The sequence below is a fragment of the Stegostoma tigrinum genome, chromosome 14 (assembly GCF_030684315.1).
Source record: "Stegostoma tigrinum isolate sSteTig4 chromosome 14, sSteTig4.hap1, whole genome shotgun sequence".
NCBI lineage: Eukaryota > Metazoa > Chordata > Chondrichthyes > Orectolobiformes > Stegostomatidae > Stegostoma > Stegostoma tigrinum.
This window is the reverse complement of record NC_081367.1, coordinates 73122245-73136041: the sequence shown is the minus strand read 5'-3', so window position 1 is coordinate 73136041 and position 13797 is coordinate 73122245. Positions and strand designations below refer to the sequence as shown.

Sequence of the window (13797 nt, the reverse complement as noted above, 5' to 3'; positions counted from 1 at the left end):
TTGAGGTATTGGAGAGGGTTCATGAACCTCCAAGAGAACTAATCCACCTAAACTTGCAAGCACCATCTATCCTGCATGTGGCAGTCTAACTTATCAGCCAGTCCAGAAACCATCAAATCAACATGGAAGCAAGATGTCATCGGTCCTGAGGAACTGCCTAAGAAGAGGGAGATAGCAAGATGTGGGCAGAGGTGCACTGGTAATGACACTGAGCTGGTAATCCAGACCCCCAAGCTAATGCTGTGAGAACGTAGGTTCAAACCCCACTAAAGCAGGTACAGATGTAAGAGGCTGTTGTGTTGCCATGGCCTGGGGAACCCAGGGTTCAAGTTTCTCTTGTTCCACAGGTATGTCATAACATCTCCAATTTTTAAAAATATACCTATCTACCTTACTTTTCTGATATTGACAGCATAGCGGGAGTCTACAAGATTTTGTGGAAATTACCTATTCACTCCTCTGACAATTTCTGGGTACAGAAAGGAATGAAACAGAGCTGTGTCCTAGCTCCTACTTTATTTGGTATTTTCTCCTCCATACCCCTGCTGTTTGACTACCCTGTAGATATGCAAAGAATTCCAGGTCTGAGGACAAACTCTACAACCTGTCCAGATGGAAAGAAAAGACTAAAGCACAATACATCGTGATCAGTGAATACTTTGATCAGATGGAGTGGTGGCCTGAGGAATGGCGTTTAATTTAGATAAATGTGAGATGCTGCATTGTGGAAAGGCAAATCAGGGCAGGACTAATACACTTAATGATGAAATCTTGGGGAGTGTTGCTGAACAAGGAGACCTTGAAGTGCCTCTTCATAGTTCCTTGAAAGTAGAGTTGCAGGTAGACAGGATGGTAAAGATGACATTTGGCCTGCTTGCCATTATTGGTCAATGCATTGAGTATAGGAGTTGGGAGATCATTTAGGTGTCATCCAGGACTTTGGTTAGGCCACTTATGGAATACTATGTTTAATTCTGGTCTGCCTGTCATAGGAAGAATGTTGTGAAACTTGAAAGGGTTCAGAAAAGATTTACAAGAATGCTGCCAGGGTTGGAGGGTTTGAGCTATAGGGAGACTGAATAGGCTGGAGCTATTTTCCCTAGAGTGTCAGCAGCTGAGGGGTGATGTTATAAAAGTTAATAAAATCATAAGGGGTATAGAGTGAATAGCCAAGGTCTTTTTCCCAGGGCAGGGGAGTCCAAAACTAGAGACCATAGGTTTACGGTGAGAGGAGAAAAATTTACAAGGGACCTAAGGGGCAACTTTTTCACAGTGTGGTGCATGTATGGAATGAGGTGTCAAAGGAAGTGATGGAGGCTGGTATAATTACAGTATTTAAAACGCATCTGGGTGGGTACGTGAATAGGAAGGGTTTAGAGGGATATTGGCCAAATGCTGACAGATAGGACTAGCTTAATTTAGGATATCTGTTTGGCCTGGGCGACTTGGACTAAAGTGCCTGTTTCCATGCTGGATGACTCTATGGTAATGCTGACAGAACTACATGGAAATCCGCTGCAAAGGCTGGTGCCTGTAACTTGCTCATCCTAATTATATGTGTCAAGAAAACTGAGACTGTGGTCACATCTCTAGCTTTGGCCATGTTATTAACACCTGGCTGGAAATGAATAGTAAACTTCCTACCTTACGCCCACAGTGACAAACATCCTGTCTCTTGATGCAAAACTCATTGCATGTATGGGGAAAGCAGCTGCCACCATTGATTAATTGATTCACGAAGTGTGTGGAATAATGTCAGACTGACAATTACCAAGATCCTGATTTATGAGGCTTAGCTCTCAACAGCTTCTTGTACAGCTGTAAAATAGGGAAGCAATGGCCTAATGATATTACTGCTGGATTATTAATCCAAGGACCCATTCAAAAAAAAATCTGGAATTAACAGTCTAATCACAAACATGAAACCATTATCGATTGTTGGAAAAACCCACCTGGTTCTCTCGCCGTTCAGGGAAGGAATTGTGCACTCTTTACCTGGTTTGGCTTACATGTGACTCCAACCCCACAGCAATGTATTCGACTCTTAACTGCATTCCAGGCAATTAGAAATGGACAATAAATGCTGGCACAACCAAAGAAGCTGATATCTTGTGAATGAATTAAATGAAAACACTTACAGTTATCAAGAAAGGAAGCACAACAATTTTCATCTGTGCTGTTTATAATGTGTTCTGAGAGCCTTATGGAAGGACAAAATCAAGTATGTAACAATCATCTGAAAGCCAAATCTTGCAAGTATATTGATGTTTGTCAAGCAGAGGTGATTTTACTTGTTCACATGCGAAGAAGACAGGCACATATTGAGGATTTTCTGTGTGGTGAGGTAAACTGACCTAGATTACCAGCAGGACACCCACAGTTTCATTTCGAGGATGTCTCCGAGTACAACACGAAGGCGCTAAACATTGTTTCTCTCATACACTTGGAAGATACCAGCTGACACCATAGGAAATGGTGGCATCATCTATGAGCTGGCATTTGCTCCCCTGATGATCATTGGCTTACAGCAGTTTGGCAACAGGGACCAATACCAAAAACATTGTCCCACAATAGCACCTGATAAACTTCAGACATGGCATTTTGTGGCAGAATCTGTTTCCCATATAGAACATAGAACAATACAGCACAGAACAGGCACTTCGGCCCTCGATGTTGCACCGACGTGTGAACTAATCTTAGCCCATCCCCTACACTATCCCGTCATCATCCATATGCTTATCTAAGGACTGTTTAAATGCCCTTAATGTGGCTGAGTTAACTACATTGGCAGGCAGGACGTTCCACGCCCTTACCACTCTCTGAGTAAAGAACCTGTCTCTGACATTTGTCTTCAATCTATCACCCCTCAATTTGTAGCTATGCCCCCTTGTACAAGCTGACGTCATCATCCTCGGAAAAAGACTCTCACTGTCCACCCTATCTAGTCCTCTGATCATCTTGTATGTCTCTATTAAATCCCCTCCTCCCCTCCTTCTCTCCAATGAGAACAGACCCAAGTCCCTCAGCCTTTCTTTATAGGGCCTTCGCTCCAGACCAGGCAACATCCTGGTAAAACTTCTCTGCACCCTTTCCAATGCTTCCACATCCTTCATGTAATGGGGCAACTAGAACTGCGCGCAATATTCCAAGTGAGGCCGCACTAGCGTTTTGTACAGTTGCAGCATGACATCACGGCTCCAGAACTCAATCCCCCGACCAATAAAACCTAACACACCATAAGCCTTCTTAACAGCACTATCAACCTGGGTGGCAACTTTAAGGGGTCTATGTAAATGGACACCAAGATCTCTCTGCACATCCACACTACCCAGAATCTTTCCATTGACCGAGTATTCTGCCTTCCTATTATTCTTCCCAAAGTGAATCACCTCACATTTATCCACATTGAACACCTTTTGCCACCTTTCAGCCCAATTCTGCAGTTTATCTAAGTCTCCCTGCAACCGGCAACATTCGTCCACACTCCACCGACTTTAGTGCCATCTGCCAACTTTACTAACCCATCCACCTATGCCTGCATCCAAGTCATTTATAAAAATGACTAAGAGCAATGGACCCAAAACAGATCCTTGAGGCATACCACTAGTAACCGGACTCCAGGCTGAATATTTTCCATCAACCACCACTCTTTGCCTTCTTACAGAAAGCCAGTTTCTAATCCAATATTTGTCTCTTCCACCTTTAATGCTGGAGTGTCATATGAACTGACCACCACCCTTACCAAGAGGGAAGGATGCCAACAACAGTACCTTTGAAATGAAGAATAAGAAGAACAACTAACACCAAATCTAACGTGAGGAAGGCAGGATATTTATTAAGGTTCCACAGTGGAGTCGCAGGTAGATATAGTGGTTAAGAAGGCATTCCGCACTCTTGTCTTCATTGTACAATGCAATGAGTATAGGAGTTGGGATGTCATGTTGTGCCGCTATAGGACATTTGTTAGGCCACTTTTAGAATACTGTGTTGAATTCTGGTCTCTCTTCTATTGGAAGGATGTTGTTAAACTTGAAAGGATTCAGAAAAGATTTATAAAGGTTTTGCTGGGATTGGAGGATTTGGGCTGTAGGAAGGGCTGAGTAGGTTGAGGCGTTTTTCCCTGGAGCGTCAGAGGCAGAGGGCTGACTTCATAGAGGTTTATGAAATCATGAGGGGTGTGGATAGGGTAAATAGTCATCTTTTTCTCGGGATAGAGGAGTACAAAAGTAGAGAGCATAGATTTAAAATGAGGGGCAAAAGGTTAAAAGGGACCTGAGCAGCAAACATTGTCCAGCAGCAGGTGGTGCATGTATGGGACAAGCTGCCAAAGGAAGTGATGGAGGCAGGTTCAATTATAACATTTAAAAGGCATCTGTATGGGTATATAAGTAGGAATGGTTGAGAGGGATAATAAAATGTGAGGCTGGATGAACATAGCTTCCTCCCACCCCAAGCCGCACCTCCATCTCCTACCTACTAACCTCATCCCACCTCCTTGACCTGTCCGTCTTCCCTGGACTGACCTATCCCCTCCCTACCTCCCCACCTATACTCTCCTCTCCACCTATCTTCTTTTCTCTCCATCTTCGGTCCGCCTCCCCCTCTCTCCCTATTTATTCCAGAACCCTCACCCCATCCCCCTCTCTGATGAAGTGTCTAGGCCTGAAACATCAGCTTTTGTGCTCCTGAGATGCTGCTGGGCCTGCTGTGTTCATCCAGCCTCACATTTTATTATCTTGGATTCTCCAGCATCTGCAGTTCCCATTATCATCAATGGTTGAGAGGGATATGGGCCAAATGCTGGCATTTGGGACTAGATTAGTTTAAGATATCTGGTCGGCATGGTTGAGTTGGACTGAAGGGTCTGTTTCCATGCTGTATAACTTTATGATTGTATCAACTGGGAACTTGTGGGTGGTGGGGAACAAGTAATGTTATAAATCTAACAGAAATAAGAACTTGCAGGAAGACCATGTAGTGCAGTAGAACAACCCATGGACTTGATGTGTTCTATCAGCACAACTTTGCATCTCTCTTTTTTAAAATTTTTTAGAAATATTATTTTATCAGCATTATATTTAACATTGAGTAACTTCAATGTTTAAGCATTTCACTAGAGTATGTAAGATGAAGATACAGCACACACCTACATTAAGATCGAATAAGATGCTTGTATGTTTTGGTGCGTTTCTTCTTCACAAAGCCTCAAATCTCCAGCATCCAACACACTAGTCCACAGAATACTTGCTGCTTTTAGAATTCTAAAAATAAGCAGGCACCAGATAAGTACTGGTTGTGTTCCAGTTGGACTAGGAACTTGTAAAAAAGAAAGTCACAGACCTGAGTGTTTTATATGATTTCAAGCAACTTCTTTCACAGTCAAAACATCCCTTTTGAGATGTTATTAATTAAATGGGACTGCTATTAAGGGATTTTTTTTTAAAGTCAACACTGTCAAAAGTGTACAAATAGCCAGGAGGCCACTATAAGAAGGTTGGCACACACACTCATATTTCACCATTGATTTAAAGTGTCATTTGGGATTCTGCTAAGCCAATTTCATCAGGATCAGTAATTAATAATGAACGAGGGGTTTTAAGAATTGTCTTTGAGAAAGAAAACCAAATGTACATCAATGCTTCTCTCTTCCATGTACTGCTTTTACATATAAATTCTGCAATTGATTTAAAATACTCCTAAAGCTATATTAATTTGACAGAATTAGCCCCAGATACTGTGTTGGATTTCTGTATGTTTGATGCTTAACCAGATCTACTAGTTGTTGAAGACTGATTCTCAATTCTGAAAAGCTGGTGCCACGCAGATGTAGCAGCTTATTCATGATTTGGTCATGATACTTACACAAATATAGACTTTCTTACTTCTAAAATAAATGAAGGCAAATGGGGCAGACATTTTGCATCATAATATCTTAATAAATACCTCATTGTTTGATTAATATCGATCAACATGTTAAGATGATTTTGTTTGAGGGAGGAATATTGTGCAGGATGTTGAGAAATTTTGACAAAATTTTTGAAGGAAAAAGTCTTTTAATATCCACTGAGTGGTTACAGTACAATACAATATCCTTTTAGTCTCACGTGTACTATATTGTGGGAATACAGGCTGATCAATGCTGTTTAATATTTCTTTCAAAGGATGACACCTCCATCAATGCAGTACATTCTGAAAACAGTAGAGTCAGCTCAACCTTATATTGAAGCCTTAATACAGGTTTTGCAATCTTGGTTTCCTTCCAAAGTGAGTTCCTAATCTCAGTCTTACTGTCACTTGAAACAAAGAGCTTCATCCGAACGAGGAAAGTAAAATCATGGCATGCTCTTCTGAATCCTTTTATGGTGATTTGCAGTATCATATTGGCTGTTGATTGGAAATGGTTGGCTGTCTGTCTTATAGAAGTCCTAGAATCATACAGCATGGAAACAGAACCTTCGGTCTAACCAGTCCTTGCTAAAAATAATCCCAAACTAAACTAGTCCGACCTGCCTACTCCTGGCCCATATCCTTCCAAATCTTTCCTATTCATATATCCATCCAAATGTCTTCTAAACATTGTAATTGTACTTGCATCCACCCCTTCTTCGTGAAGTTCATTCCTCACGTGAACTGCCCTCTGTGTAAAAAATTTGCCTCTTATATCTTTGTTAAATCTCTCTCCTCTCACCTTTAAAAATGTGCCCACTAGTCTTGAAATTCCCCATCTTAGGGAAAAGACAGCTACCACTACACAACTCCTAGACAACTCCTACACTCCAGTGGAAAAAGTCCCAGCCTATCCAGCCTTTCCTTATAAGCCAAACCTTCCATACCTGGCAACATTCTGATAAATCTCTTCTGAACCCTCTCCAGTTTGATAATATCCTTCCTACAAGTGAACAACCAGAACTGGACATAGCATTCCAGAAGAGGCCTCACCAATGTCAACAAGACTTCCCAATTCCCGTACTCAGAGGACTGAACAATGAAGGAAAGTATGCCAAACGCCTTTTTAACCATCCTGTTGATATCTGACGCAAATTTTAAAGATGTATATACCTGCATGCTTAGGTCCCGCAATTCGACAACACTAGCCAAGGTTCTACCATTCATTGCATAAGTCCTATCCTTGTTTGTTTTACCAAAATGCAGTACCTCACATTTATCCAGTTTGAACCCCATCTGCCATTTTTCAGCCCATTGACCCATTTGATCAAGATCCCTTTGTAATCTTAGAAAACCTTCAATGTCTACAATGCCATGAATTTTGGTGTTATCCACAAACTTACTAAACAGGCCTTTTTGGACAGAGCACAATTTTGGACTGCTTAAGAGAAAAAATAAAGCTCTATTGTACTCTGTTATCAGTTACTTTGTGTCCCTGTTTCCTGTTCCTCTGCTTTGTCTGGTCTGGCTGCTGCTGTCGGGGAGGTAGCTCAGAGCTATGCTCCTTTGTTTCTAACCAAGAGGGGGTAGCTTGATGGATCAGTTGTTAGCACGGCTGCTTCCAACAATTCCACGACTGTCTGTGTGGAATTTGCATTTTTTCCTCATGTCAGTGTGGGTTTCCTCCATGAGCCCCGGTTTCTTCCTGCATGTCCAAAGATGTGCAGGTTAGGTGGATTAACCATGCAATATTTTGCTCATAGTGTCTAGGGATGTGTAGGCTAGGTGGACTAGCCATGCAAAATGCAGGGTCACAGGGATAGGATAGCGGGTAGGTCTGTTGGGATGCTCTTCAGGGTGTCAGTGTAGACTTTATGACTGTAGGGATTCGCACTGTAGGGATTCTGTCACTATATGATCCTATGAAGAGGTGTTTGAGGTTGGCACTCTGATCATCAAAAGTTCTGACCTCCCTTTGGTACCTATGATGTGGGACTGGACATTCCTTTTGGATAGAGAGAACTCCCTTATTATCACTATTTGACATAGAACTGTGATTCCAACAGCTACAACACTGCAGTGCTGATGGTATTGTACGTATATTAGGTACTCAGCAAAAACTATTTTTTTTGTTTCCAGGGAGAACACTATTAGAAGAGGCTGATAGAATACATTTCAAGCAGGTTTTCTCTAATTGTAATGCAAAAACGACAAGATGGCCATGCTTTCAAAAACGTTGCTCCACGTATATTTCTTAAAGTTCAAGAATGGTTAACCAGTGCGTCATAACATAATAGAGTCATTTAACTTAGAAATTAATTTGATGCAGACTGTTGTGACCCATGAAAGATATTTTTCTTTTGAACAAACGTAAAGAAGTATGCAGAGTGAGCAATGTAGTGTGAATGCCCAAACCCCTCAATCGAGGCAATTAAATCACTGACCAAAAAAAAACAAAATCAGATGAAATGGCAAAGCTGCTGGAAATTGCTATAGTTGAGAGAGAGAGAGAGAGAGAGAAGTGGGGGTGGGGGAAACGTTTGGAGATCCTGCTGCTTTCCAGTAATTATATTGGGCAAGGCTCAAGGATGGTCTTCCCAACTGCAGTCTAGTTAAGGCCCTTAAGTGGATGTGTAAAGGGGCATTTGAAGGCCACATACTACCGCTCCTATAGTGTAGTAGGCATTTGCCATCTGAGAAGATCACATAGCATTTCCCTGTGGCTTAGCGAGTGGGAGAAATTGTCCCTTGCTTTTGAGTGCCATGCCTGATTCAGATGCCAGATTGCCTACGGAAGCAGGGAAGGATGCAGCTAATCAGTCCCATGCCTTTGCTACTGAACTCCTTCCTTTTTCCTGCCCCTCCCTTTAACACTGTATTTCCTAAATTGGTAACTGTCTTAATTGATGTATAGTTTTCCTGTGATGTTGATAGGAACCAAAATATTATACAAATTAATATTAATTTCATCAAATTAATGTGAATGGAGTTTCACAATGGCAGTGTCTTTAAGGCCCTTCAGTTAATATGAAATGTGGTTTGAATCTGGCTTGAAGATACAGTAATTTTTTTACATTTCATACTAATGACATGATACAAATAAATCAAAATGAATGGAAATCCAAGTCTCCATCAGATTAATGTCAAAGAATTACTGTCCTCTTTTGCTTTTCAGAGTTAGTTGGTTTTCTAAAATCTGTCAGATCTTCAGAGTAATGTACAGATTTGTATTTGCACCTCCAGACTGCTGTGCTGATTAGCAAGCTCAAACAGCAGGAATTTTAACATAATATACAGTGCTGTGTCAATGCGGTCGTGGTGGACACAAATAGCTATGCTGCCAGTTCTCAGGCTTAAAAAAACAAAATCTACAAGTAAATAATAAAACATCTGTTTTTCAAAGCCTTATAATGTAAACTAGTTATGTCCTAGAAAAAGGCCAGCGATGCAAAAAAAATGTCATTTTTAACCTGATTTTCTTTCATGCAGTCTATTACAGGGCAATATTAGTTCTAGGAAATCGCAAATGTTTTTACTCCCACATGCCCCCTTTTTTGCCCCCAACTTGAGTTCATTGCTTTGCAAAGTATCAGTCTAGTAGAATTCCTGGTTGGCCAGTTTTAAAAGCGGAGCTTCATTGTCTAACACCAAATCTATCCAACTTTATAATTCAGTAGCGGAAGGTCATATCCAACACAGCACATCCCAAACGCCTGAATTTCAATTTCTGATCCATACCCTGTTGATGTCGTGCAGTCAAAACACATGAATGATGTTATGACTATTTCTCAGACTGGTAAATATCAAACCCACAAGTGGACACTTTTTAAAATTCACTCATGGGGCATGGACATCCTTTCTGGGTCAGCATTTATTGCCTGTCCTCACCTGCCCTGGAGGAGGTGGTGGTGAGCTGCCTTCTTGAATCACTGCAGTCCATGTGATATTGGTTGACCCACAATGCAGTTAGGGAAGGAGTTCCAGGATTTTGACCCAGTGGCAATGAAGGACTGGCGATGTATTTCCAGGTCAGAAAGGGGAGTGGCTTGCAGGTGGTGTTCCAATGTATTTGCTGCCCATGTCCTTGTGCAGTGGTAGTGGTCGTGGGTTTGGAAGTTGCTGTGTATGGATCTTTGGTGAATTTCTGTAGTGCATCTTCTACTCATGACCGCAGTTGGGTGTTGGTGGTATTGGTCATGTGATATATCAGCTGGTTTATCAGTTTAAAGGTTGAAAGCTGGAAAACCACTTCTGAGGACACAAAGAGTTGCTGTCCTGAAATTGCTCCCATTTACTAACATTGTTCCATTTTGAATTTGTTGCTAAAGTATATCCATTTTTGGCACTCCCTTCACTTTCAAGTCATGTTACAGTAGTTGGATGAAAAAGAAGCTTTTCTCCTTTAGCTCAATCTCAGAAGACCCATGAATACCAGTAGTAATTATTCTCTTCTTGTTCCGTCTTTCCTTTAGCATTAAATTTGGAACAGTTTGTGCTTTGGCCCTTGTGCCCATTATAAACTGATTGGAGGGTTCAGGATCATATTGCTCAAAGTTTTATTACATCTGAACCCTTTTAGTATGTTAAAGCATTTTGAAAACTGCCCAGTGAGCATTATTCTCGCAGCTCAACCCTTTCCTTTCTTCATATCTAAATCATTTACTAATCTGCCACCAATATTTTTGATCAGATTTCCATGGGACAAATGCTGCAAGATTTTGGGAAGTTCTTGGGAATGTTTCTCCTTGTTCTGATCTCTTTCACCATCGGCCTTACTCAATTGTATGATAAGGAGTTTTCGATGGTGGAAGACAAGGATTGTTCTGGAATCTTCTGTGAGCAGCAGAGCAACAGCACCTTCCATTCGTAAGTTCAAGTGGAATTTAGTGAACAATGTAATTTAATGTTTTATTTGTCACTTGCAATAGCGTATAATGATGTTATTTTTCACTTTACATTTTATTCAAGCACTAACACACAAACCAGAAAACAAGGTTTTCTCAATAATTGCCTCTATATTTGCCAGTGTCCCATTGTACAACAGTTGTTTTATTTTTTACATTTAGTTTTCTACTTATTGGCAAAGAGAAGCTTCAGAAGCTTTAGTTTCCCATGTCTGTTGTAGGGCAGTTTCAACTGTTTCTTGAGCTTTGTCAGCATTTAGCCTCCACTGAGGTGCATGTGCAGGCAGGAGAGGACAAGAACTGGTGGGTGAGAAGAGAGAAAGGTGAGGGGTGAGGAATGGGAAGAAATTAAACATTCCATTACAAATATTGGAATCACACATCAAATTATGTTCTGGTTAATCCATAAATGTCTGGCTACTTCTAATAGATCATATTGGATGATTGTTTTAGAAAACAGGAAAGAATTGTACTATAAAAACATCACGCCTGGATGGTTTAGAGCTGCACTTTCATGGTTAGACAAACAATTTCTCATAAGCTCGGTTTCCACTCTCCATGCATCACTCCAAAGATGTGGCAGAGGTTGACTACTTTCCCATACGCTGTACCATAAGGAGTCATCTCTATGCCATTCTTATGGTAACGCCGGTGGCATGGATAGAAACTGTTCTACTAACTACAGATAGTGTATGCCATGCACAAAGTGAAAAATATTGTACTTTGCCGGTTTTGGTGCTCTTACCATCATGTTGATCAGTGTCCCTCTTCTCATCCTCCTGTGTCAGTGCCCAGGGAAAGACTTCAAGTGCCAATTCAGGTAGACCTGCCACAGCTAATCTGCTAATGTAAGTCCTGTTGTGTCTAGTGGAAATTCTGAAGCGGAGTATTCAATATCTAGATGGAGTCCAGTTTAATTTTTTAGTCTCCTGTTTTTCAGGATGGCAGGGCAGTCGTTAATTCACTGTCTCTTGTTTCTCCAGGTTTTTCGGGACCTGCTATGCCCTATTCTGGTACATTTTCTCCCTGGCACATGTGGCACTGTTTGTCACAAGATTCACTCACTCTGATGACCTGCAGTCTTTTGTTGGAGCATTTATCATTGGCACATACAACGTGGTCGTTGTGATTGTCCTGACCAAACTGCTGGTGGCGATGCTACACAAAAGCTTCCAGATGATCGCTGTAAGTTGGTCATTGAATTTACAACAGGCCATTCATCCCAATGGCTCTATGCTGGTATATCGGCTGCACACAAGTCACCTTCCACTTTTTCTGAAATTTGAACTGAATATCAGAGTAGAATGTCTGAAAAGCTAAAGAGCATTTCAACTGAGAACAATTTTTGTTAATCCTGAAGAACAAATAATGATGGTCAAAAATGAAGAGAGGGAAGTATCCCTGTTTGGAAAGGAGCTTGCAAGCAAGTAAGTGGTTCGTGTATGGAATGAATTGTCAGAGGAAGTGGTGGATGTGGGTACAGTTATAACATTGAAGTCATTTGGATTAGTTAATGAATAAGAAATGTTTGGAGGGATACAGGCCAATGGCAGGTAGGTGGGACTAGTTTTGTTTGGGATTATGGTCAGCATGGACTGATTGGATCAAAGGGTCTATTTCCATGCTGAATGACTCTATAATTCGATAACAGAGCAAGCCAGTGTCTGATCTCTTGTTTGATGGTGAGTGGTCAAATGCTGGCTTTGCCAGTGATGACCTGCACCCCAACAAAAGATTATTTCAGAAAGCCTTTCTACCATTTGTCCCTTAAATGATGATCTGACATTTTTGTCAACAGGTACTTCCTGCCATTCCTAAAGGAAATTCAATCAGAAAACACCCCATCATGCATAATGAAAGTTAGTGACTATGAAAGTCTGCATCGTAGTCACATAAGTATACAAACGTCAGTGCCAGAAACAAGGCACACAGTCCATTAGGATTATCTGGACCCTCACAATCACAGTCGCAAATATGAACTCCCCCACCCCCAACTCAACTGCCCCCACCACCACCCTGAAAGGAATCCTGTAGCCTCTGGAGAGATGCATGAAAATGTAAAAACTAGTCAGAAACAAATGCTTTTGAAAATTGATAAGACCTTGAAGTGTAGAAGCGTAAGTAGGCCATTCATCCTGTGGAGTGATAATGGGAACTGCAGATGCTGGAGAATCCAAGATAACAAAGTGTGAAGCTGGATGAACACAGCAGGCCAAGCAGCATCTCAGGAGCACAAAAGCTGATGTTTTGGGCCTAGACCCTTCATCATTCATCCTGTAGAGCCTGCTTTGCCATACAAGGGATCATGGCTGATCTGATGATTCTCAATTCCACTTTTTCCTGCCTTTTCCCCCATATCTTTTGATACACCTACTGATTAAAAATCTAGCTCAGCCCTTGTATTTACTTAATGAGCCACCTAGATAATGCTGTCTCGTAAATAATTCCACACATTTACTCCTGTATGAAAGTAGAAATTTCCCTTCATCTATGGCATAAATGTATAACCTCTTATTCTGATATTATGGTCTTAGATCCTAGATTTTCCAACAAGGGGTGCCAATGTCTCTTCATCTATCCTTTCTCATTCCTTAAAAATCTTGCATGTTTCCATAGAATGTCCCTTATTCTTCTAAATTCCAGTGCCACTTATGTGATTAAAACTAATCCAAGAGTTCAAGTGTTCTGTATATAACCACTTACAAATTTTCCTACTATGGGCATACAGGATATAATCTTCTACAAATTGGAATGTACATTTATGATTAAAACATTTATTATCAACTCCACATTATAAATAATTCAAAAGGTTGTCAAAGAATAAGACTTAAGTCTGTTCTCAGTTTGTTCAGAAATTGAACTGATTATGAGCAAGAAATGTGCATAGAAAGAAAGCGTTTGTAAAAAATTTACTGACTCCACTGGAGATTGTTAAATTTTGTCTGTATTGATGTGCCAAATTAGTTGTTCTCCTGAGAGTAAAGAAATTCCAGAAAGCTTTCTCTTC

The 13797-nt window shown here is 40.9% G+C and overlaps 1 protein-coding gene across 7 annotated transcripts in view; it reads left to right on the top strand.

The window, feature by feature from the left end:
* The window catches only part of trpc1 (transient receptor potential cation channel, subfamily C, member 1), a 110733-nt gene that overhangs the window by 59462 nt on the left and 37474 nt on the right, over positions 1–13797 (top strand). For 4 of the 7 annotated variants that reach the window (XM_048542098.2, XM_048542101.2, XM_048542097.2 and 1 more), the window contains 3 exons: positions 10577–10752; positions 11579–11638; positions 11774–11975. In XM_048542098.2, coding sequence (XP_048398055.1) covers positions 10577–10752; positions 11579–11638; positions 11774–11975 — 438 coding nt within the window. The remainder of the gene's footprint in view (positions 1–10576; positions 10753–11578; positions 11639–11773; positions 11976–13797) is intronic. The other 3 variants (XM_059651225.1, XM_048542099.2, XM_048542102.2) reach the window with 1 other exon arrangement.